This window comes from Ochotona princeps, chromosome 2 (assembly GCF_030435755.1).
Source record: "Ochotona princeps isolate mOchPri1 chromosome 2, mOchPri1.hap1, whole genome shotgun sequence".
NCBI lineage: Eukaryota > Metazoa > Chordata > Mammalia > Lagomorpha > Ochotonidae > Ochotona > Ochotona princeps.
This window is the reverse complement of record NC_080833.1, coordinates 4004663-4029557: the sequence shown is the minus strand read 5'-3', so window position 1 is coordinate 4029557 and position 24895 is coordinate 4004663. Positions and strand designations below refer to the sequence as shown.

The 24895-nt window shown below is 61.6% G+C and overlaps 1 protein-coding gene across 1 annotated transcript in view; it reads right to left on the bottom strand.

Moving 5' to 3' along the window:
- Positions 1-24895, bottom strand: part of LOC101529813 (calmodulin-binding transcription activator 1) — a 439149-nt gene that overhangs the window by 53541 nt on the left and 360713 nt on the right. The window contains exons 5-8 of the mRNA XM_058674694.1: positions 12551-12691; positions 9627-11470; positions 5843-5969; positions 1175-1309 (exon numbers count right to left, since the gene is read on the bottom strand). Of these exons, the coding sequence (XP_058530677.1) occupies positions 1175-1309; positions 5843-5969; positions 9627-11470; positions 12551-12691 (2247 nt within the window). The remainder of the gene's footprint in view (positions 1-1174; positions 1310-5842; positions 5970-9626; positions 11471-12550; positions 12692-24895) is intronic.

The window sequence follows — 24895 nt, the reverse complement described above, 5'->3', positions numbered from 1 at the left end:
AACACGCCCGGTCCCCAAGGCCCTCTGCCGCCACCTCCTTCCCCTCACATCATTTGGCCAAGATCAAAGAGGGGTGGATTAGCGCCGTTCAGGGCGGCAGGTGCACAGCAGGCATCTCCTTCGGGACCGGGCTGGCCCGTGGAGTTAAGCAGGGTGTCCCAGCTCCAGACCCAAGCTGGCGTGCCTGATTGGTGGTTAAGCCACAGCCCTCACTGCTCAGGTTGCCCGGCTTGGCCGAGGCTGCACCCCTGCAAAGCCTCCTCCACCTTCCAGGCTGGCCCCCGTGGAGGTGGGACACCACATGGTTCCCCCAGCCCCCTGAGAGCCCTGTTGCGGCCACCTGGGGCAGTCATTCAGGGAGAGCCAGGGCTCCACGGAAGCTCCCTGCTCCTTTCTCGTTTGTTCTGTAAAACTGAAACCGGATTTCCTGAACGGGAACCCCTGGTCACCCTGCCCTTCTCTGTTACATCCCGCGGGTCACCGGCACAACCCTGGCTGGCTCCGGCCTCTGCCAGGGTGCAGGCGCCTGCTGACCCAGAGCTGCCTCTGGGAATAGTTCCTGAGGGTTCGCTGGCCAGAGTGGCTGCTGGGTGCCCTGGCACGGCTGGGGCGGGGGCTGGGAGCAGGCACCCTGGTGGTTCAGGGAAGGCATCCAACAGGCAAGAGGGGGAGCCTAGGAGGTGAGAAGGGGGTGCACTGGGCAGAGCAGAGGGGCTTAGGGGAGCCACCGATTCGAGGCCCAGGTTCCCGAAGGGCACAGGAGTGGGCTTGTCCTCTCCTGGGCCTGGGCCTGGGGCTTCCTGAGGGCTGTCCACGTGGCGGGGGGGGGGGGGGTCTGGAGCAGCCAGCTTTTCTCTACCCCAATGCCTTGCCTTCTTCTCTCAGAGGCCTGGGGGCGGGGCTGCAAGTAATCTCCATGGCAATGACCCTGCAGGAAGGCAGCACTGCATAAACCTCGCTGCTGGGGGTCTGTCCAGAGAAGGACCTCCCAGCCCCCTGCCTGGCTGGTCAGGCAGCAGCAGCAGCCACCAGCCAGGCCTCCAGAGAGACCAGATAGAGGGCGGGCCCAGCCAGCGGCCAGACCCAGGCTGGCGCAGACCCGGACGCCCCTCCCTCTCTCCAGTTGCTTGAGTGTCCCTGTCCCTCAGAGCCCGGCAAGGCACATGGTTCTTACCGTCCAGGGACAGCCAATCGTGCTGGGAGGATGGGAGCGTGGGCAGCGCCCGGGCTTTGTACTCAAACACCACCGAGTTGGAGATGATCTGGGTGTTGAAGGCAACTTGTAGGGTCACAAGACCAGTGTCATGGGCTGCAAGGAAAAAACCGAGAGGTCAGGGGATGGGGTGGGTGGGTGCCACCTGCATCTGCCGGGCTCCTTCCTGTGGCCCCAAGGCAAGGCTGCTAGTTCTGGGGACCTCTCTGGCCCCTCCCCCAAGCCCGGGGGTGGGCAGGAGCCCTGGGTTCCTGCGCTCTGTCTCTGCCATCCCAGGCGGGGTCCAGGGACATTCGCTGTGTGAGCTTTTTTGGTGCCTCTTTCTGTCTTATCCTAAAGGCTTGATCTGACTCCGTTCACATGGGATCCTGTGTGTTTCTACAAAGTCCCTCTGCCTCCCGGCTGTGCCTGTCCCATAGGTCGCAGCTTGCATGGGAGACCCCGGGTGCTGCCCCTCCCTCCATGCCGGGACAGTAAACTCTTGGGAGGGCATGCCTGTCCCAACTCAACGCACTTCACTGTATGTGCTGCGTACCTGAATGAGGCACTCTCACTGTGGGCAGGAGACAAGGCAGCCCATGGCAGAGATCTGCCTCTGCTCTGGGTGCAGGCTGTTGTTGCATGGTGCCCACCAGAGTCGCACGGGTAGTGGCTTGTGTCCTGCCCTACCGGGGCACCAGATAGATACCCACAGCCAGGGCGTCCCCAGCACAGACTTCCAGGGAGGGCACGCCCAAGGATTGCGTTACTGTCTGGGTTCTCAGCTTTCACCAGTTCACAGACTGGAGGCCACTGTCCAGGTCAGCTGTTCCCTGGGACAGAGAAAGGGCTCAGCTGTCCCCACCCCCACCCCACCAAGAACACTTGCCGCAGATCCCAGTCCCCCGAGAAAACCAATGTGTTGCCCCCTGGCCTCGGTCCACCCCAGGGTGGAGGCAGCAGGGGCTCAGGTCCAAGTCGTGACCTTAGCCAGCAGGAACCCCTGTCACGCCTCTCTGATTGGGGCTTCCCAGCCAAGTCCAGGATCCCGTGGCTTTGAGCGTGGTGTCACCGGGCAGGTCTCCAAGCTTGTGGTCACTTGCCTCTCCCAGGGTTTGCCCAGTTCAGCATCAGGAAGGAAGGGGGCCTTCCCCTGTCCCACATGAGCCTCCTGGGCAGAACCTCTTCCACTCTTCCCTGGCGCGGCACAGCCTGCAGTGACGTTGGAGGGTGGCCGACCTAAGGGATCTCGGCTCTCCCGAGACAGAGGGCAAAGGACCTGCCTTGAGTCCCTGGGTGCCAGCCCATTGGCGAGTGCTGGCTCTGCCTCTCCCTCTATCTCCTCTGTTACTGCTGTACTCCAAGGGCCTGCCCCTTAGCCTCGTGGGGACATCTCTGAGCCCTGTTCCTGTTGCAATGGTGCCGGGGCAGGGGGCGGGGGTGTGGTCTGTGCACCTGCAGGAAGCCAGTGGGAGCACGTTACCAGAGGGAGCCCTCCTTTCCGAAGCAGGAAAGCTGAAGAACCCTCTGCCCAGCACAGCAGGCCGCTCCTCCTGTTTCCATTCGTCCTCCCCGACAGTCCACATCCCCACACGCTCACTCATTCCCGCAGACAGGAAAGCCAGACAGGACTCCTTCCTGCGACTTAGGCGGGATTTATGTTGGACCCTTGCTATCTCCTTCCAGCCTCCCCTAGAGTTCAAGTTCTTCCGCCCCGTGGCTGGCAGCAGAAGCTTCTGCCTCAGGGCCTTGTCACATCCCGGGCCCACCTAGCCCGGCCTCCCCTCACCGTCCGGCCATCGTTAGCTCTCGGTTTCCCCAGGTTGCTGACAGCAGTGCCATGTTGAGCTGGCGCTCAGCAGAGGGGCCACTGCCTCATTGACTCATGGGCGCAGGGACCTGGTCTACTCTTTCCCCCGTAGCCAACTGTCACTGAGTGAGTTCAAAGCATACCTGTTCAGCCTCCTGGGAGTCCAGGGTGGGGCCGGTTGCCTCTTCTCCCTCCACTCTAGCCTCGGCTCAGCACGCTCACATGGCCCTGGACCTCGGTCCACCCCAGGTGGAGGCAGCTGGGCTCCCACCCAGCCTAGGAGCACCCTGGGAGTCTTTGGGAGGGGGCAGTGTGTGCCTGTGTGTCTCCTGCTTCCAGGGATGGCATGGAGACTGTGAGGCAGAACCCTCTGGCTTGCTTGGGCAGGGGCACCAGGCCAGTGGGCAGTGGCCACCTGTGCTTCCTGGCCCTCCTCGTGTGTCATTCCCAGCCCTCGGTGGCCTCTGAGCCCTTTTTTTGTGATGAGGCTAGTCCAGTGCTGGCTTCAAGGATCAAACTCAGGCCCAGCTTCCCCTGGGGACACTCTGAGGTCCCGGGGTGGCCCGCAGCCCCCCATCCCCAGGGCAGCAAGCGCATCTTCCGCAGGACTCCCTGTGTGTCGGGAGCTCCTTGGGCTCAGGGGCTCAGGGAGGAGCTGAGTACTATATTGCTTGTTCCATTCTGGATACCTGTCTAAGATGCTGATTAGTAAATTAGGAGAAGGATGAATGAACGCACGAGGGGGAACATTTAGACCAGTCTCATGAAGTGACATGTTTCAATTTGAGCTTCAAAAAGGCATCGTCCAAAGGGGTCCCCACATGGGGTTAGCCGCTCTAGAAAGGGGTCCCCACATGGGGTTAGCCGCTCTAGAAAGGGGTCCCCACATGGGGTTAGCCGCTCTAGAAAGGGGTCCCCACATGGGGTTAGCCGCTCTAGAAAGGGGTCCCCACATGGGGTTAGCTGCTCTAGAAAGGGGTCCCCACATGGGGTTAGCCGCTCTAGAAAGGGGTCCCCACTCCCAGTCTGCCCGAAGCCTGGTGGCCGAGATGCCTTTGGCCACAAGAACTGAAATGACTCAGTGGGACTCCACTGCCAACTCAGGGACCAGCAGCACCTGCAGAGACCCTCACAGAGCTGGTACCCCAGGCCTCACGAATAGAGCTGAGCACGCTCCACATTCCTGCCCAGCCTTGCACTCACTCACCTGGCAGAGAGGTGACCCCTGTGCTAACGTGGCCCAGAAGCTCCCAGGGTGTCTGACCCCAGCTCCTGACACAGCACGCAGAGGTCACATGAAGGCCGTTTATTTTTGGAGGGGCCTGATATTCAGGGATGAGATGTGGCACCCACTGCCAGCCAGCAGCAGGTGGTAAGTGGACAGGGTGGCACCACGCTGCCCTTGCCTGTACCTCGCCCCTGAGGCATCTGGGGCAGTCAGGCTGCAGGGCCCCCAGGGCTGCTGGGAGCACAGAGCCAGGCAGGCTGCCAGTGGGATGGGAGCAGGATCCCCCAGGGACAGCCTGACACCCTGGGAAATTGATGGAATTGGGTTCAGGTAAAAGTCAGCCCCATTCCACAACCCGGGCAGGCTTCAAGGAGGCACTGTGTGTGTGTGTGTGTGTGTGTGTAGGGACAGAAGGGTGTGTGGGGCTCAGGAGCCCCTGGTTGGGGCACAGCACAGCGAGAGGTGGGCCTGAGTGCAGCCAAGGAGAGGTGGGCTCAGCCCAGAGCCCAGCGTGGTCAGCTCTGCTCTGCCCTGGGGCTCATCTCCTGTCCTTTCACAGGCGACCCCAATGGAAGCGGTCACTCTCCCCTGACCCAATTCAGTGTCTCCTGCTTGCTGCTGATTTCGCTACACAGGCCACACTCCAGAGCTGATGCTGGGGGGCGGGGGGCGACAGGGAGGGACTCAAGGCCGGCCAAGGGGCCTTTCGACACCAGATGGAAACTGACCCCAAACTTCTGGAGATTCATTCACTCCTTCCTATGGTCAGTCACCCTCCTGTGACATGCCAGGCCCTTTACTGGCCCTGGGGACACCATGGTGACCTTGGTGCCCCTCATGGAGGTACTACTGGCCAGACACAAGGGCAGAGAGGTAAGTGGGTGCTGACAAAACCAAAAGGGAAGTGGCAGGCGGGTATGGAGCATCTGCACCCCTCTGTGGGGGCCTGCACCCCTCCATCCGGGCCTGCACCCCTCTGTCCAGGCCTGCACCCCTCCGTCTGGGCCTGCACCCCTCTGTCCAGGCCTGCACCCCTCCATCTGGGCCTGCACCCCTCTGTCCAGGCCTGCACCCCTCCATCCGGGCCTGCACCCCTCTGTCCAGGCCTGCACCCCTCCGTCTGGGCCTGCACCCCTCTGTGGGGCCTGCACCCCTCCGTCTGGGCCTGCACCCCTCTGTCCAGGCCTGCACCCCTCCATCCGGGCCTGCACCCCTCTGTCCAGGCCTGCACCCCTCCGTCTGGGCCTGCACCCCTCTGTGGGGCCTGCACCCCTCCATCTGGGCCTGCACCCCTCCGTCTGGGCCTGCACCCCTCTGTCCAGGCCTGCATGCCGAGATTGTACTGTTGTTGGTGCCCGCCCACCAGGCCTCCCCTGCCTCGCTGGCCCTCCAGGCCCAGAGCAGTCTCCACTTCCTGCTGCAGCCAGTCCTGGGTGTACCCCAGATGGATGAGTTCTCTGAACTGTCTGTCCCCTCATCAGGTTGTCTTCTCAATCACCACAGAAGGTGCCTGATAGGGGGCCCGTGAGCCGACCATCACAGGGGGACCCAACAACATTCCATCTGCTCGCTCAGGCCACCCCGGGCATGAGCAGCCGGGCCAGCTTCTTACCTGGGCAGTAGCAACGTAGCACCCCCGGCTGGATCAGGGACGCTGGCACGGAGATCTGGTCGAACAGGCAGCTGTAGTTATTGCTGGCTTCTTGCCAAGGGCCCGTAATGAGCACCTTCACACCTCCCTGCAGCGACAGAGGGGGCAGAGACGTGCCCCTGGCTGGGCACACAGCATAGGCCAGGCCCTTGCCCCTCGGCCCCAGGCTGGTGGGGAGCCCTGGCCTCCCTGCTCCCACTGAATACAACCCTCCCTCCCCCTGCTGGCAAGCACCAGATGCCTAGACCCCAGCTTGCATGCCCTGCCCTGCCCTGCCACCTTGCTAAGCCCCTCGGGCTTGGGAACAGCGTGAACAGCCATCGTGACCCCAGACCCTCCCCCTAACATGCCAGTCACGTGTCTGAGAGCTCACCAGGCGCGACCCAGGAGGGAGACACAGGGGAGGGAGGGGACCTGTGCCTTTACTGGGGGGTCAGATTGAGAGAACGCCACAGCCTGAAAACAGCCCTGAACTTGTAGGGTTGTCCCCCTCCCCTATCCTGGGACCGGAAGTTGTGTAGGGGATTCAAGAGAGAGGCCGGAGAGGTGGGAGACGCAGAAGAGATGGGACAGAAAAATGGTCCCACCAAGGGCTGGGTGTTGGGATGGAAGGGCAGGCCGCCTCGTGCTGGGAGGGGCAGCTCCAGGGGAGAGGACGCGAGGACGCGAGGCGTCTTGGGGCGGCTGGCGGGCATCAGGAAGGCCGGGGGCGCCCAGACCTCGGTCCAGCCTGGGGTGGCGCCGGTGCCCTGGCCAGTGAGGGCCTGATGGCACCTGCTGTCGCGCCCGCTCGCTCGAGCCCCGGGCGGACGGAGCCTTTCTGGTCCTGTACTTACGGCTTGGCTAAGAGGCGGGGCGGTCACCCAGAGTGCGCGAAGGCGCTCCCTGGGGGTGCAGGGAGCGGGGGCGCTGGCCTCGGCGGCTCCCGGCTGACCTGGGGTGCACCCACCCAAGGCGCCCGTAAACACCTTTCCCCGCGGTGTGTGGGGGGGTCCAAGCTGCGCAGGTCAGGGCGGAGAGCGCCACCTGGTGTCCAGGCCGGAGAAGGCCGATAGGCGCTCCCGAGACGGGGCGGGGCGCTGGCCCGGAGCCCGCAGTCCCACCTCCCAGCCAGGCCCTCGTGGGCTCTCCCACTGCAGTCCCTGGCCAGAGGACCCTCTCCCTGGGACTGGCCCTGCCTCTCCTGGAGCTGACCTGAGGCTCCTCATAATGCCCTGGACTCCAGACCTGGCTGGAGTTGGCTGGTAACATGAGGAACTAGTAGGGGCTTTTCTAGGGGTCCCTTCCCTGCTGGGTGATGCGGGATGGGGTTTTCTCTGGGGTGAGCCCTTGCCTGGGATGGGCTGGCTCTTGATGGGTCACCGGACTGCCAGGCCACCAAAGCTCAGAGGCAATGGCAGAGAGCTCAGGGCAGGAACCTTAGGGCAGGAGGCCTGCTCCACCCCCCCGGAGCTGGGTGGCATTGCTCCCCAGGGCCTCTAGTGTCTGATGAATGGCTTCACTGGAGGATCTAGGTGTGCTGCTGTTGGGGGCAGGGAAGAGCCTGGCTGGGAGGGGTGCCAGGTGAACAGGTACAATCTCACTTTGGGATGTCTGGAAACCCAGGAGGCCAGATCAGAGCATCATATTGCCCGAACCTTGGGAAATGACAGAGAGAGAGAGAAGCCTCAGGCAGCCATGGGCAGTTACCCCGTAGGGGAGCAGCAAATGCACCCCACCGCTGCTGGGGCGAGGCTGGGAAACAAAGAACAGGGAGGATTCCTAGGAAACATCAGGGCCTTCTCCATGGAAACTGCCGCAGGTCGGCACAGCATCCATCCGTGCAGGGTGGTTGCCATGGCAACAGCTGCTGGGCTGCACTGCAGTGGTGGTGGTGACGTGGCGCGTGCCTGGCAGCTCTAATTGCGACGGCCTCTCTGCTGGTGCCGTGGGAATGTCAATGGTGGGAGCTGACGCAGGAAGGCTGGGTGGGGGTGGGAGGGGGGAGCAAATGCCGTGTGAGGTCTCTGTGTCCCGGAGCTCTGGTGGATGACAGGCAGGAGGGATGCCCCAGTGTGCCTGTGCGTGTACACCCGTATGTGCAACATGCTGTGCATTGCTTGTGTTCACACATATATACAGTGTACACATATGTTCATATGCATGTGTGTGTGTGTGTGTGTGTGTGTGACTAGCTGCAGCCCAAGGGACAGCAGTGGGCAGAGTGTGGGAGAAAGGAGAGCCGTTGGAGGACGGGAAGGGACACTCCAAAGAGGCAGTAAGGTGGCCCTGGCCACGGCTTTGCTGTTCAGCAGGTGCCTGGGAACCACAGATGCTTGGAGCTGAGCGGGGACCCTGAGCTGTGTGCCAGCTGCAGAGCTGGTCCTGAGTTTGGCCAATTCAAAGCCCTTGGCACAGTCAGTGCCCAGAGGGGCCTCTTGCTGGCTGGGAAAGGGGACGGGGCAGGAAGCAGGCATGCTCGTGTCGGAAGAGCGGGGTTCTGCCTCTTGCAGGATCCCAGAGAGCGTGGCTCCTGTTCCTGGCATGGTTTAGCCTTGGTGGGAGAGGACAGCGAAGAGGAAGTGGTTGGTCAGTGCCACGGGGGCCCCAGAGCCTTCCCATGTTGCTACACTGAACCTCAAGTGGCATTTTCCGCATCGGATCAAGCCGGAGCTGCTTTCGTGTCTGGGTGACTGGGAGGCAGCACCCAGGGCTCCTGGGAAACCCGGCTGGATGTGCGCCAGTGCTTCTGCTGCTCCTGCTCCTGGGCCGCCCTCGTGTGGCGAGCTGCTGAACTGCAGCCCAGGGATCCGCAGGCGGGCAGGGAGTAGAGAGAGCAGGGTCTGTGCCCAAGCAGGCCAGTGTGCTGGCCTGGACCCAGCCCAGTGACCTGCGCCGTCAGGCCGAGGTCCTGGGAAAAGAGGGGACCTTCTTCCTCCCCCTCCCAGCCCTGCAAGATGCGGCTGCAGGTCCCCAGGGGCCAGATCTCCAGGTTCTGGGGCTGCCGCTGCTCAAACCTCCCACCCTGGGATGGAGCCGGGTGCCTCCCTCTGGGCCCTCATCAAGAGGTGGGACCGAGTGGATACAGCCAGCCGGGGCACTCAGGGAACCCTCAACCGAGCTCAGGGGGGTCTTCTCCCTTTTAGAAACAGGGAAGGCGGCTGCCTGGCCTGGGACCCAGGAGAGCCAGGCCGTCAAGGCAGCGTGACCGTGGCCCTGAGCAAGTGCCCATTGGGAGACGCAGAGCTCCTGGCAGCTTGGTGGAGCAGGAGTCAGGGGGCACTGCCCGTGGGTGACAGGGCATTCACCCTCCTGTGCCATCCTCCCCTAGAGAGAAAGAATAACTTCCCCCTGCGATTCCTGTGTCCCCAGGTGGAGGACGGTTCAGAAGCTGATGGGGCAGAACTCAGGGTGAAGACCCCAGGCCCACACCAGGTAGGAGATCTTGCCAGGCTCTGGGAGATGGCTGTGTATGCGGTGTGCTCCCTCAAGACGCCACCGGGGAACTTTGTGAGTGCTTGGCAGGGAAGTGAAAGATCAGGTGTACAGGTGACCTCCGTGGTCATTTGGGAATGTTAGGATAGCAACCCTAGGACCCTCGTCTCCAAAAGAAAGGAATTAAAAATAAATAAGGCACAGCAGGTGGATTACATGTCCCCAAGCCCTCTCCCATGCCAGGAAGCAGCAGGTTGGCTGGGGCAGAGCTTCTGCTCATGCAAATGCAGACAGCGCGCTTGCGGGGGGACGGGGAGGCGCAGCAGCTTACCTCTGGGTAAGACCACTCGGGGGAGTAGTCGGTCACCATGAACACTCGGCCGCTCTGCTGCAGCATGCCCAGGGCACCCTGGGCCGAGGTGGCAGAGACCACCTCGGCGACGTGCATGTAGGCCATGGCGCTGGCCCCGCCCTCGGCACTGCTGAGCTGCAGGCTCCCCTGCTGGGGGCTGCAACAGGGCATGCACATTTCGGTCTGCGTGAAGGGGCCACGGGCCCCGTCCTCTGACTGCGACAGTGCCGCGCTGTCCCCGGACACCAGCTGGTGCCCGTAGAGGGTGCCGCTGCCCCCCTCGACGGAGATGAAGTCATTGATCAGGTCAGAGAACTGGTTGCTGAAGGAGATGTCGAAGTGGTCCAAGCTGAGCTCCATGTTGGCGGCGCTGCCCAAGCCGGGCTGGGCCACGGGGTAGAGACCCTGCACCACGTTGCCCGGGAGGACGGGCACGCCGCCGGCGCTGCGGATCACACCGTTGGACTCCGGCTGTAAGTAGTGCTCGGAGCTACAGGCCTGCAGCTCTCCGGACTTAAGCAGGACCTCGCCACCCTCGGGCGCCTGCGAGGTCTCCATGGTGACCTCCGCCTCTACAGTCATGGCCTGGAAGTTGGCCTGGAACTGCATGAGGTGCAGGGAGGACGAGGGCTCTATCCGAGTCTCCACGTGGCCACTGCAAGAGCTGCTCTGGGGCGAGCTCTCCGTCTTCACCGTGGGCATCACAAAGGTGCTCCCAGACTCGCCCAGGCTGCTGCGGGCATTCTGCTCGGTGGGGAGGGGTTTGCTGGCATCCTGCAGGAAGAAGCTGGGGGAGGGGGTCTGGTGGATGTGGGGGCTGTGGCCCGGCTGGCTGAAGCTCGACGAGTAGTCCTTGTTGGAGTCGATGGCGCTGAAGTCCATCTGCTCCAGGGTGGTGCTGGGGCTCAGGCCGCCGCCCGACGGCAGGAGGCTGGAGCCGGCGCTCAGGGTGAGGGAGCTGGACGCCGCGGCCGCCGAGGACGAGTAGGCCTCCTTGGCCATCTGCTGCTCGAAGGATGTGTCCTCTGTCTTGATTTCCTTGGCCAGGACCGTAGTGAAGCTGAAGGCCCTCTCGGCGGGCGGCGAGTGCCGCATGTTGGCGCTCACCATCTCCGCCTTCAGCCCACTGCCCCCATACGTCTGGCCCTGCTTGGGGTTGTTGAGGAAGCAGTCGGGGTCAAAGTTCATGGTAGTTTCTGGGATCTTGCGTCCAGCGTCCAGGGTGGTAGAGAGGACCAGCTCTTCGGACACGTTGGTGGGCAGCATGGTCAGGCTCTCTGAGCTGCCCGGGGTGGGGAAGGCGAATTTGTGGCCGTCGGAACTGACGGCCAGGACGAGGCCCTGGGAGGCGTCGGGCGAGAGGAGGTGGTGGTTGGGGCCGGCGGTGGGGGACATGGTGTACACGGCCTCGTTGGTGACTTCGGACATGAACACCGTGGCACTCTGGGGCAAGCTGCCCATGACGGAGGCCACCGCCATGCTGGACACACCCGTGACCACAGGGCTGTCCACCATGTCTGGGTCGCTGTTGAGCCCGCTGCTGATGGACACGGGTGAGCTCTGGGTGGTGTCCGGGACCTCCACCTGGTTGGTGGACGAGACCTCGGTGCTGCTCTGGTGCAGCAGCACAGGCTTGGCCACCTTGCCATTCCTCTTCTCACGACTCGCTCCCTTGGCGTGGCTGTGTTCCTGCTTGCCCTCGGATACGTCATTGTGCTGCACCTCCGAGTGGCCCCCGTAGCCCCCTGACCGGGGCTCCACCTTCGGGGAGATGATGCGGTGTTTGGCACTGTTACACTTGTGGTGCACACTGCTGCCCGCTCCTGCAAAGACCAGAGCACAACGCACACGCACGTGCGTGCACGCGCATACACACACACGCAGACTCAGGGCTGGGGCTCCCAGCAGCATCCAGGCCACTACCCCATCCTGCTGCTTCCCCCAGCCTGCGGCTCTCTGCTGCCCTGGGGGATCTTCCTCTGCTATCATGACACCCCAGCATGTGGGAGGCTTCTACTCTGCAAGAAAGCCTCACTTGGCATCAGGGAGAGACACAGGAAGGGGCCCGCTGGCCAGAGGCTGCCAACCCAGCCCAGCGGTGGTGGCCATGTCCCACCCCGAGTCCTCCCCACTCTGCCTTCCACCTCTTCCAACCTGGGGACAGCATGCAGGCGTCCCCTGGCCTTCAGGGGGTCTGGTGAGCAAGCCAGAGATCTGCTCCCAGGCCCTGGGGCCAAGGAGGGGTTAGGCTCTGCTCCGGAGGGAGAAAGCCATTCGGTTACTTCCTCTGGGACATGTCCCCGTCGTTAGGGGACAAAATTCCTGCGAAGCCCAGAGCAGGGACAGAGTCCTGCTGGAAGTCAGGCCTTTCTGGATGGCGCGAGTTGCACCTGCAGCTCCTCGCCCAAGCCCCGTGGCCCTGGTCCGGGGGCCCTTTCCTCTTGAAGAGAGCAGTCGCCCCCATCCTATCATGACCTCACCGTACCATTGCAACTCCTACAAGCACCAAGACTCTGCCAGCAGGCGACCCGCCCCGATAGAAATGGGAGGAGGCAGTATCAGGGAGGGAGAGTGACACCCTCAGTGGGCCCTCAGTGCCCAGCGGGAGGCAGAGGGCAGAGAGAGGTCATCTGGGCACAGGACAGAACTCTCTGAACAAGCTCAGGGCCTGGGCGCCTGGGCCTGCTGCCAGGAATGGGCTATGGGTGGACAGAGGCCGGAGCTCCTAGCCTTTGCCCCTCCCACCTCAGCTCTTGCACCCACATCTCAAGGGAGCTGCCACTCCAGAAACACCTCGCTGTCACCCACGGTGCCCATCCTGGACCCTGCAGTGGCGCCGGCTCCTGGTGGAACCTCCCTGGCATCACGAGCCCTCAGAGCTGCCCCCAGGGGCCCTGGCTCACCCAGGCTGCCGGTGCAGAGGCAGTTGTGGGTCCGCGGCTGGGGCTTGGTCTGGTGGCTGTCCAGGATCTGCTGTACCAGCTGCTCCACTGAGAAGCCGGAGCTGCTGTTGCCGTTGCTACAGGTCCATTTGATGCCGTGGACTGTGGGGAGAGAGGACAGATGTGATGGGCGAGAGCAGCGGGCAAGGCCTGGAAGGAGTTGCTGGAGGTGTGCTCCAGGGCTGGGAGGGCAGGAGAGGCTGGAGAGGGACCTGGGCCTGGACGGTGGGCCCTCAGCCCAGCGCTGACCACTGAGCAGCCCTGGGCTTTTAGCTCGGTCCTCCTCCCTGGTACTGTCCCAGCTACTGGCTGCAGGGTGGGGAGGGAGGCAGGGAAGGGCTGGCCCTCTGGACTAAGCCGCCATGTCTAATCATCTGTGGATTGTTGGACATACCCTCTGTCCTTCTCCTTGGCTGGCACAGAACAGGTCAAGGGGTGGCCAAACCCCAACTCTGGCATGGGGCCCAGCCCAGCACTCCCTGGGTAGTCCCCAGGGTCCTCCAGGTAGGATGTGCTCATGTGTTATGGTGCTGAGAAGGGCTGTGGAGCACAGAGCCCTTGGGGCCATGGCGGGAGCCATAGCAGGGAGCTGGCCCGCGCGGGGTCCTGGATTGTGTCCTGGATTGGGTCCGGTGACACGCTTGCTGATTTGCGCAGCTCACAGCGCTTGGCCCTCTGGGCTCTTGCCTGTCTGGGGGGGCCAGGCAGGAAGTAGAGCCTGGAGGCTTGGTGTTTCCTGAGTGCAGCTCAGCAGGTTGCTCTTGACACTGACCGTGGGGCCAGCCCTGCCCTGGGACTGCCCAGGGGAAGGCAGGCTTTGCCTGGGAGTGCTGGAGGCAGCTCTAGTGTCAGCCTCCAGGCAGCTGTGCCCTTGGCTTGTGTTGGTCATGAATGTTCATGATGTTCCAAAGGCAAGAAACCCATGAGTGAAGGGGTGTGGCTTGGTGGGAGCACCTCCCTGTCGGGTATCCCAGGCCCCGGGGTTGCTCGCTCTCCTCACTCTGCTACCCTGAAGGCCTACAGGGTCTTACATCCTGTCCCTGTTCCCATCAGGTCCTTGGAGGGAGTGGACACAGGCCGAGGGGCACCTGGACTCTGAGCTTCCTGAAGATCTGTGTGCTTACAGCTTTACATAGGGGCAGATGTACAGGGACTGTGCACAGCCTGTTGTCTGAGGTGGTAGAGCTTCCATCTTGGGGGCCCTGGAGGAGGAATTCTCTACAAATCCAGGGGGCAGGGAGAGGGGCTGCTGCTGTTGGTGCAACACCCCCTCCTTGGTTTTCTCCTCCTAGGCACCTGTTACTGCATCCAGACTGGGTCCCTCTCTCCAAGTCAGCCCCTGCTGCCAACTGCAGTATAGGAGGTACACAGAACAGAGGGCCTGGGGGAGCCAGGGAGGAGGGTCAGTGGTTCCAGGCCCTCCATGTCCTGGGACCCTTCCAGACCCATTTGTGAGACAAGCAAGCAGAGGCTCAGGGAGGGAAGGGGACCGCCACTGCAGGGGCCGGCAGGTGCGACTGCGGACCTGGCTAGGCTGTGCGAGCAGAGGTCTGACCTGGCGCTGCAGGCCCAGCCTGGAGACGCTGGAGCGGCTGGATGTGCTGTGCCAAGCATGGCACTCGAGCTGCCAGGGTGCTGACCAGGGCCACTGGGCTTGTCCGCTCCATGGCCAGACTCAGCTGGGACCACCCCCGTACAGAGCGCCTGGAGACCCAGGGCAGACCCACAGCCAAGCCAGGCTAGTTGTTCTCCAGGAAATGCCCACCCTAAAGGGATCCGTCCCCAGGCAGCCCAGCACTGGCTTCCGGCCCCCAGGGCCTCGGGCTGGGGTCGGTGGGCAGCCCAGCACTGGCTTCCGGCCCCCCAGGGCCTCGGGCTGGGGTCGGTGGGCAGCCCAGCACTGGCTTCCGGCCCCCAGGGCCTCGGGCTGGGGTCAGTGGGCCCGCTAACCCCTCTCTGCTCATCCAGCTACCTGCCTCCCCACACTGAGGGCTTCTCGCCTTCCTACTGTTGTAAAGGTTCTGAAATGCAGACCCAGCGGAGGGGGCAGATTGTGAGCTGGGAGTTTCTGGATGTGTCACATGGATCACCTACTGTCCTGCCATCCTCTCGCCTCGGGTGTGGGGTGGCCCCCATCCTGCCCAGGTGGCGAGCTGTTGGTGCTGAAGGTCAGATGCCATTCCCAAGGCGCCTCCTGCGTCACGCTCTGCTGGCCGACCCGTGATGAGTCAGCGGGGGAGGGGATGTCAGACGCATGTGTCACGTTAGGAGGCAGGGCCCCCCCACGTGTCATGTTAGGAGGCAGGGCTCACACACATGTGTCACGTTAGGAGGCAGGCTCACACACACGTGTCACGTTAGGAGGCAGGCTCACACACACGTGTCACGTTAGGAGGCAGGCTCACACACACGTGTCATGTTAGGAGGCAGGCTCACACACATGTGTCACGTTAGGAGGCAGGGCTCACACACACGTGTCATGTTAGGAGGCAGGCTCACACACGTGTCACGTTAGGAGGCAGGGCTCACACAAACACGTGTCACGTTAGGAGGCAGGGCTCACACACATGTGTCACGTTGGGAGGCAGGGCTCACACACACATGTGTCACGTTAGGAGGCAGGGCTCACACACATGTGTCACGTTGGGAGGCAGGGCTCACACACACATGTGTCACGTTAGGAGGCAGGGCTCACACACACGTGCCACGTTAGGAGGCAGGGCTCACACACACGTGTCACGTTAGGAGGCAGGGCTCACACACACGTGTCACGTTAGGAGGCAGGGCTCACACACACGTGTCACGTTAGGAGGCAGGGCTCACACACACGTGTCACGTTAGGAGGCAGGGCTCACACACACACGTGCCGCGTTAGGAGGCAGGGCTCACACACACACGTGCCGCGTTAGGAGGCAGGCCTCACACACATGTGTCACGTTGGGAGGCAGGGCTCACACACACGTGCCACGTTAGGAGGCAGGGCTCACACACATGTGTCACATTGGGAGGCAGGGCTCACACACACGTGCCACGTTAGGAGGCAGGGCTCACACACATGTGTCACATTGGGAGGCAGGGCTCACACACACACACACACACACACACACACCCCTCCTGCTTCATAAAGCAGCCAAAGGGAGACCGCACAGAAAGGCCCTGAGTCAGGACATGCCATGGGGAGGGGGACAGGGGAGTCCCAGGAAACACCCCACCCATCCCTGCCTGCTCACAGAGCCCGTGTACGGGTCATGCAGGGGCCTTCCTGGGCCAGGGGAGGGGCCAGGATGGAGGACACCCGTGTCCCCAGAAAGACTAGGACCAGGCAGGTCCCCGAGGAGGCCTGGGGTACCCAGGGTGCCCGGGCTGGGGCCGAGAGCCTCTAGCATGGCTGGACCTGCTCAGGCCAGCAGCAGCCAGGAGGGACACGCTGACCACCCATGAGCAGGAGCCCAGGTCCCCAAGAAAGCGTGGGGACCATGTAATCTCCTGCAGCAGGGCCTGGCTGAGATGGAGTTTGCGGAGCTGAGGTTGGATGCCTGTGGCAGGACCCGCCCCCTCCCCACAGGCCCACTCCCACACTGACCTGGTCCGCATGCTGTGTTTACCCTCAATATAACTTGCGGTGCTTCCACTAATATGAATAATCAAGATGAAATGATTGGCATCAGCAGGTGGCCTGTGCTTCTGAGAGTGTCTCCTGATGAGCAGTTTACCCAAGAGGTGGCCAACCGCCTGGAACAGAGACTGAGACCCAGAGGAGGGGCTGGGGCAGGGCTCTGCCCACTCGGCCACCCATGCCTTGGCCACCCCAGCCCCTGGGAGAGGGGCAGAGCTGGGTCTGTGTGTCCCCGGATCCACTTGCTGAAGTCCTGTATGCCCCGCTACCCTGGGTTGGGATGACTGTCCTTGGGGGACTGGTCTTTAAGGAAGCAACAAGCTTCAATGAAACCCTGTGGTGTGGTCCTTCTTATTCCTGAAATTGGTGTTTGCTACAACAGGACAAGACCCCAGAGTGCAGCCAGGACAGAGGCCTCCCCAGACAGCAACCCTGCTGGCTTCCAGGCCATGGACCCGCAGCCTCCGGATGCGAGTTATGCAAGGGGCCACTGGGCTGCTGGGCTGCCGGGCTGTGGGGCTCGGGAGGGTGCCTCTCAGGCCGCCACTGGGCGTGAAGCCGTGCACAGCATGGTCACCTGTCACCAGCAGATCCCTGCTGCTCACAGCCCCGGGGGCTGGGGCCCCACCAGAGGGCAATGGAGACACTGTCCCCCAGAGTCCTGCTGTGGCCGGGAAGGTCAGCTGGACACCTCCGCTTGGCTCCACCCCAACATGGCTGCACAGGGGACAGCGTTTCAGTGGGGGCTTGTGAGGGGACAAACGTGCTAACTACGGCAACAGCCCATGCAGACTCAAGCGCCCTGTGGGCTCCAGGCCTCCCCGTTTGCCAACCCCCAGACCCCAGGGAGAGACACCCTGCCTGCCACTGACTGTATCCTGGTGTGTCAGTGTGTGTGTGTGTGTGTGTGTGTGCTGTATGTGGCATGTGTGGTGTGTATGTATGTATGGGGTATGTGTGCATGCATGTGTGGTATATATGCATGTGTGATGAAGCGGGTATAAGTGAGTCGCTCACTGCCCACTGCCCCTGCTGTACCTGTATGCAAAGTGCTCACTGATGTGGGCAGAGTGATGTGGGAGTGGCCGGTGCTTGTGGCCTGGTGGGCATGGAGCTTCCTCGTCCCTTGGGGTCATGGCCTCTGCCCCTGAGCTCTGGTCATGGCAATACCAACACCAACAGCAGTTATGGGTGCCAGGTCCACGCCAGGTGCCAGGGACCTGTAGCCGCGTCTCCAGACGGAACGAGCATCAGCCAGGGCCAGCGCTGGCCAGTTCTCAGGGTCCGGTCCCACCAGGGGAGGGACGAGACATGCACATTCGCAGGCTCTGTCTTCCTGCATCAGGAACTGGTGGGGGGGCAGTAGCCAGGCCCCGCAGGCCTCCAGGGGGTCAGGGTGGTCTCGACCGCCCAGGGTCCTCTGACGCTTTTATCACACATGCAGGAACAAGGGCCTGAGGTCATCTAGCAGGTGAGTGGGCTGGGCAATGGCTCCCACTGCAGGGGTGTGGGGCTGTCTCAGGATGGATAGGACAGCTGGCCACTGTGCAGCTGTCAAGCCCACTGCCCCATCAGAGCAGAAAAGAAGCTGGGTGGTGAAGCCTGAGAGTGGGGCGGGGTCGGGGTTTGAGAAGAGTCCAGAGGAGGCCACTGGGCGGTGGAGCAGGTGAAGGCCACCGTGAGGCTGCAGAGGCCTCTGTGGGTCTGGGGTCTCCAGGGTTGTGCCCTGGCTCCACCCACTGTGACTGAGAAGATGGCGGGAAGACAGAATTCAGCCCAGCTGATGCAGGATTTGGGGGGCAGCATTTGGCTGAGGCAGGGCTGGCAGGCTTGGGGAGAGGGAGGGGGTGTGTGGAATGCTGGTCATGCGTGGAAGCTGCAAACGTGGGTTCCTGACAGCGCAGGGAGAAGCTTGTGGACAGAGCAAGGCCACGTGGGGAGCAGGGGCTGGGACTGGGAGAAGTCGAGAGCCTGCAGGAGCTGTGTGGCTACAGCTGAGTGTGGCCTGGGGAGCCCTCGGTGTTTTTATCTGTAAAGTGGGTGCCTTTGCTTTGTAAAATGAGGATTTCCCTAAGGACTTGGGTTCCTCCACCTCGCCCTGGGGTTCTGGTTGACACCTGTGAGTGATGGAGGCTGGCCTGGGTCAGCAAGCAGAGCTCCGGGCCGTTCCATGGCAGCCTAGGGACCACCTTCCAACTCAACTCTACCTCTGCAAGGACAGGCAGCAGGGGAAGTCCAGCGGGGCCGCAGTCACCATGGCAACAGCACAGGCAGCACCTGCTGGAGCTGCCATCTACACAGGAGGGGATTTCTTGGTGCTTTGGGGAGCAGGGGGCCCTGGGCGGTGGGGGGCGGGAGGGATGGGGGGGCTCCCTTCTTCCCAGCCCTGCCTCATCTGTAGCTCTCCCAGTGGCCTGCCACCTTAGAAAGATCCAGAATGACCATTTCACTTGCTCTCCAAACCAAGTCTCCTTGGCAACAAGAAAAGAGGGATACTGTGACCATTGGCCTGGGCAGTGGGACAGCTGGGAGGCTCCTGGCCACCCCAGGGGGATGGTGGCAGCCACAGGAGCACCCTTGGCAATGCGGGAGCCCCTTCCCACCCCCGCAGGCTGTTGACACTGGCAGGCTGTCACCATGGCAACAGCGTCACTGGGCAGTGGCTTTGCTTGAATTTTCGCTGTATTCTTGTTGACAGGCATCAGGACCCCGCTTCTGATTCCTCGGTTCAACCGGATGAAATTTTCATTAGATTTAACTTCGCCTTCCCAGACACCCATGTGCTATTCAATTTCCCCATCTCCCCACTCAGCTCTGGTTCTCCTATTGGTCCCGGGGACAAGATTTCCAAAAATCTCATTTCCAGGAGCGCAGCAGAAGCTGAGGGGGCGAGGATGGCGCCAGTGCGCCCACAGGTGTGTGTGCAGTAGGGGCGCGTGCGCACCTCTCCCCAGTGGGCTTGGGGTTCTTGGCGCTGAGAGGCTGTCTCGGCTCCCTTCCAAAGGGCCGAGGCCTGGGGTTCGGAAGGGAACCTGAGGGGTCGCAGAAGGAGCCCTGTGGCTGTTGAAGCAACGACCGAGGGGCGGCCAACTCCAAGGCTGGTCTCAACACCCAAGAGATGGCTCAGTGAGGCGAGTGGCTGTGGGCTTCTGCCTGGCCACGTCCAGCAAGTCCCCGTGGCCAGCTGGCCCCGTGACTGAGGCCGGGCCTCTCGTGTGACGGTGAATGTGCTAGAAGAGCTGATGGTTTTGGGTTGCCCAGAGTGCAATGGGGTGGGGAATGAGACTTCACTGGTCATCTCCACGTCAGGCGGCCTCGAGGTTCTGTGAGCTTCTTTTCATTCAGGCACAAATGCGGCCAGTGTCCTAAGCCTGCCTTAGGAGCAGAGATGATGAAGAAGTGACCAGCTGCCTGCCCAGGCCTCCAGGCCACTGGGCGCTGGAGGGTGAGGGACGCCCTGAGGCATTCCAGATGGTTTTTGGGGGGTTTCTGGTTGGCTGGCTGGCCAGAGGCCAGGTGTCCCAGGGGGTGCGGCAGGCTGGTGGTCAGCTCCCACCTAGGAGGCTTTGGGCCTTCAGGGTCGTTAGAGAACAATTCTGAGATTCTGGAGGTGTGAGCCAGGGCCAGGAATTCTACATTTGACAAGAGGCAGTTTCCAGCTCAGAATCAACTCCACATGATAGAGACGGCTTTGGGACATGGGTAGGTCGAGCTGTGTCCCCAACACCAGCCCTGAGCTGCACCCCACAAAAGCCCAGTGAGAAAATAAACAGAAGCAAGGGGCCGCCCCCTTCCTCCCCCGGGCAGGGCATGGGTGTCAGAGCTCAGGGCTTTTCTCAGTTCTGTCTTGGGTTCTGAATCTTTGACCAGAGGGAGACACACGCATTTTCAGTACAAGCCTGATTCCCAGGGGCCAGCAGAGGCAGCAAGTCCCCACTCCAGCCCAGCCTTCCCCTGGGGCCGGAAGTTCCCACAGGAAGGGTGCCTGCAGACCCCCAAGGCCCATGTGCCTGCCCACAGGACCAACGGCTCCAGACCAAGGGGGAGAGCCAAGCTTGCCAGGGAAATTGCTCCCGGCCCTCTGGCACTGTCCCGTCCTCCTGTGGGATCGTCAAGTCCCAGGTTCACGGTCAGGGAGAGAGGTCTTTGCTCTGGGTGCCACAGGGATTCAGATGGGCTTCCTCTCATGGCACCCCAGGTTGTTCCCAAGTTCAAGTCAACGCCAGTGGCAAGGTGCCCCTTGTTCTGTGACCCCCAGACTCCGAGTCCACAGAGAGACCCCAATGCTACCCCAGTTCTCCATGTCTGCCTGTGACGCCTCCTCTGGGAGAGCCAGGATTACACTGGTGTTGCCTGCACACTGCCCTCCCACCTGACTACCCCCCAGGAGGTCCACAGAGCGCAGACGCCCCGCTCGAGCTGGACATGCTTCAGCTGGAGCTCCCCTGAGAGGACATCTGGGGATCCCACTGAGAGCCCTGTTCCTCAGGAAGTCCAGGTCCTGAGGCCCCAGAGTCCTGCTCCGTCTCTGCTCTGGCCTTGCTGTGTCTTGGCGGTGTGGGTGGGGGGTGGGACAGCAAGTGCCGGCTGACCCAGGGTGGCCCAGAGACAGGGTGCCTAGGCCTGCCCTCCACTCTCATCCCTCACTGGCCAGAAAGAAGCCCTCAGGACTCTGCAGCCACAGTGCACTGGCTCTGTGATCAGAAGGCTCCTTTTCAGTCCAGGGTCCCCCTGTCCCCCACGGGCTCGGACAGGGCTGAGAGACACGCCCTGCAGCTCCGGGGTGGACCTTCCTCCACCAACTCAGCAAACATGGAGCTTCAGCCTCAGACCTCTGCTTTTTCAGCCCCCCACCATGCCCACCCTCCTCAGAATCCTACACAGGCATCCCGGTCCCTAGCCCTCCACACCCATCCGGGGCTGGGTGTGCAGCTCGGTGCTGGGCCACTGCCAGCCACCAGGTGGCGCTCATCAACCAGGAACGGGTGCTGCAAGCCCAGGGAAGCCTTTGTTGATTTTACGTCTTGATATTCTATAATCACCAGGATTACAATCTAAGCAAAAAAGCAAAACAAATAAACACCCCCCTCCCCACTGGATCTTTGGTCTTTGTCTGGAAAAATCACAAGGAAACAAAAGACTGATGACAATGCAGCCCCGGGGCTTGGGTGTTAGCAACAGCAAGGCCTCCCCCACAGGCTGGGACGCTGGAGATGGAGTGCCCTGCTGGCTTATGAAGACCACAACCATGACCAGGCCACTACCATGACCACAGCCAATCATGATCATGACCACAATCAGACCACAACCACAACCGTGACCATGACCAGACCATGACCACAACCACAACCATGACCACAGCCAATCATGACCATGACCACAATCAGACCACAACCACAACTGTGACCATGGCCAGACCATGACTACAACCAGACCATGACCATGACCACAGCCAATCATGACCATGACCACAATCAGACCATAACCACAACTGTGACCATGACCAGACCATGACCACAACCATGACCATGACCATGACCACAGCCAATCATGACCATGACCACAGCCAATCATAACTATGACCAGACCACAACCGCAACCATAATCATGACTAGACCATTACCATGCTCACAACCAGACCATTGCCATGACCACAGCCAATCATGATCATGACCACAATCAGATCACAACCACAACCGTGACCATGACCAGACCATGACCACAACCAGACCATTGCCATGACCACAGCCAATCATGATCATGACCACAATCAGACCACAACCACAACCGTGACCATGACCAGACCATGACCACAACCAGACCATGACCACAGCCAATCATGATCATGACCACAATCAGACCACAACCACAACTGTGACCATGACCAGACCATGACCACAACCATGACCATGACCACAGCCAATCATGACCATGACCAGAGCATAACCATGACCACAACCAGATCATTGCCATGACCACAGCCAATCATGATCATGACTGCAATCAGACCACAACCATAACCATGACCAGACCATGACCGCAACCAGACCATTGCCATGACCACAACCAGACCATGACCACAGCCAATCATGACCATGACCAGACCATAACCATGACCACACCACAACCACAACGAGACTATGACCATGAGGAGAGGCGACAGCCAGGGAAAGACCTTGACCCAGCTGGCCTGCTGTTTGCTGCCACTCCCCTCACCACAGGGTTCCCTGTCCATGGCCCCTGGACTGCCCCTGGGCTGCCACAGACTTCTGCCTGCCTGAAGGCTGCAGGGTGGCCTTTCTGTGTGTGTGTGGGGAGGAGGCTAAGCCCTTAGCTCCTGCAGGTAAGGACCCAAGATGCTTAGGGGCAACCCAGAGTAAGCTGGGAGCCACAATAGTGCCTGGTACCCCACAAATCATCATGCCTGAACCCCTATGCCCGACCGTGCTTCATCCCAGTTCCAGCTCCGTCACCACGCTGAATGCAGGCGGCCTCCATATAACATGCCCACGACCCTCATCGCCACTCTCTCCAACCAGCCTTGCCTTCCCCACGCTCCTAATGGCCTCCTCCTCCTTCAGGGTCAGCGTGGCTTGGTCACTAACACTCAAGTGCTCTCAGGAATCACACCCAGCATGGCTTCCATCCCCTCACTAGGGAGGGCTTCATCACCTCATGCTGCCTCTGCCTCCTTTATCAGCGTGGCCTTGGTCATCACACGCCACATGACCTCCGTCCCCTCACACGCCACATGACCTCCGTCCCCTCACACTCCACATGACCTCCGTCCCCTCACACGCCACATGACCTCCGTCCCCTCACACGCCACATGACCTCCGTCCCCTCACACGCCACATGACCTCCGTCCCCTCACACGCCACATGACCTCCGTCCCCTCACACTCCACATGACCTCCGTCCCCTCACACTCCACATGACCTCCGTCCCCTCACACTCCACATGACCTCCGTCCCCTCACACTCCACATGACCTCCGTCCCCTCACACTCCACATGACCTCCGTCCCCTCACACGCCACATGACCTCCGTCCCCTCACACTCCACAAGATCATCATCTCACATTCAACATGGCCTCCATTCCCTCACACTTGACATGACCTCAGCTCCTCACACTCCTCAATGCCCCCACCCTGTCACTCCCCCAGCCCCATTGGCCTGAACCTTGTGTGTTCCCTCAGCTCAGTGCTACCCGGCCAGTGTTGTGTGTCCCCTGGAAGCTGCTCCCCTCAGATACGCCCCCACAGCCTCCTCGGCTTCTACCCTCCCCAAACCCTCCACACCCTTCAGGCACAAGGACCACCTGTCTCCCACTTGCCTCCCACCCTGGCAGTGCTGGCATTGGGGTATGCAGTAACCTGCTCACCTCCCACCCTGGCAGGGCTGGCACTGGACATGGAGGCAGAGTAACATGCCCACCTTGGTGTCATCTGCCGGACTCGTGGGCAGGAGCTTCTGGGAGAGTCCCTGAGGGTAGGACCTGGGTTTTCTCCCTTGTGGTACCGGCTGAGCACATAGCAGGTGGTGGACAACTTGCTCGCTGTCAGGTCCTGGGGTCTACAGGGTCTTTGAAGGCCCTCAAGTGCCCAGAAGAGCCCAGCTGTGTGCAGGTTCATTTTCAGGGAAGATGCCACTGCCCAGTATTGGAAGTTTATACTTCTGGTATGGCCATGGTCTGGACCCCAAACGCTACACATCTGAGAAGTTCCCTGACGTCCAGGGACTCTGGGGAGTGGGGTCCGCCCCCTGGAGGGGCAGGAGGTCCTACCCACCTTGGTCAAGCCATGCCCAGGTAGAAGGGCCTGGCCTCCACCAGGGACTTGTTGCTTCTGCCTCCAGGGCACAGAGCCAAGATTGCTTTTGGATGCAGTGGCCCCAGGCTGCACCTGCTGGGCTCCCAGGTGTCCCTGCAGGCCAAGGGTGGCCTGAGCACCTGGTGTGGTGGGGGGGCTTTCTGTGTCGTGTGGATGTAGGAGTGGGCTGGGCTCTCCTGTGTGTCCCCACTCTGCTGTGCTGCCAATGGCATCTGCCCAGAGGCCCCAGGGCTCAGAACCAGGGGTTTCTGGGAGCAGTAGGCTGGGAGGGGGCTCCTGGGTGACCTCTGGGGTCTCCGAGGCCTGCAGGGAGGCCCAGGGCTTGCCTGGCAGTGCAGGGCTACCCAGCTGGCAGGGCAGTCCACAGCCAAGCAGGTAACCTCTGTAAGAAGAGCTGTGAGCACAAAGTGTCCCCTTTGCCTCTCACTGATGGCTCAGCCTCACCCACTGCTAGGCAGGACATGTCACTTCTCGGCCCCCTCCCGGCTGCCAGGAAGAGGGGCAGGGCGGAGAGCTGGCAGGGGTGTGGGGGTGCTCCTAGCGGGGCTTCAAATGGAGTGGAGGATTAGCAAAGCATTATGCTTCTCAGCATGGGGCGGGGCGGTCCTTGCGACTGGAGCTGACCATATGACGAATTTCCTGCCAATGACATGGATAGCAAGGATGTGATGTGAAAGGAAAGGCTCTTTCCCTCCACTCCATCTTCTCTCCTTCCCGCTGCTTGGAATGCAGCTGTGATGGCAGGAGCTGTAGCAGCCATCTCAGGCTTTCTGAAAGGGGTCAGTACCCTGAGAAAAGCAGAATGGCCCTCTGGGAAGAGCCTGGGTGGCTGACCAATCGACAAGTGGGGTGGCCATATT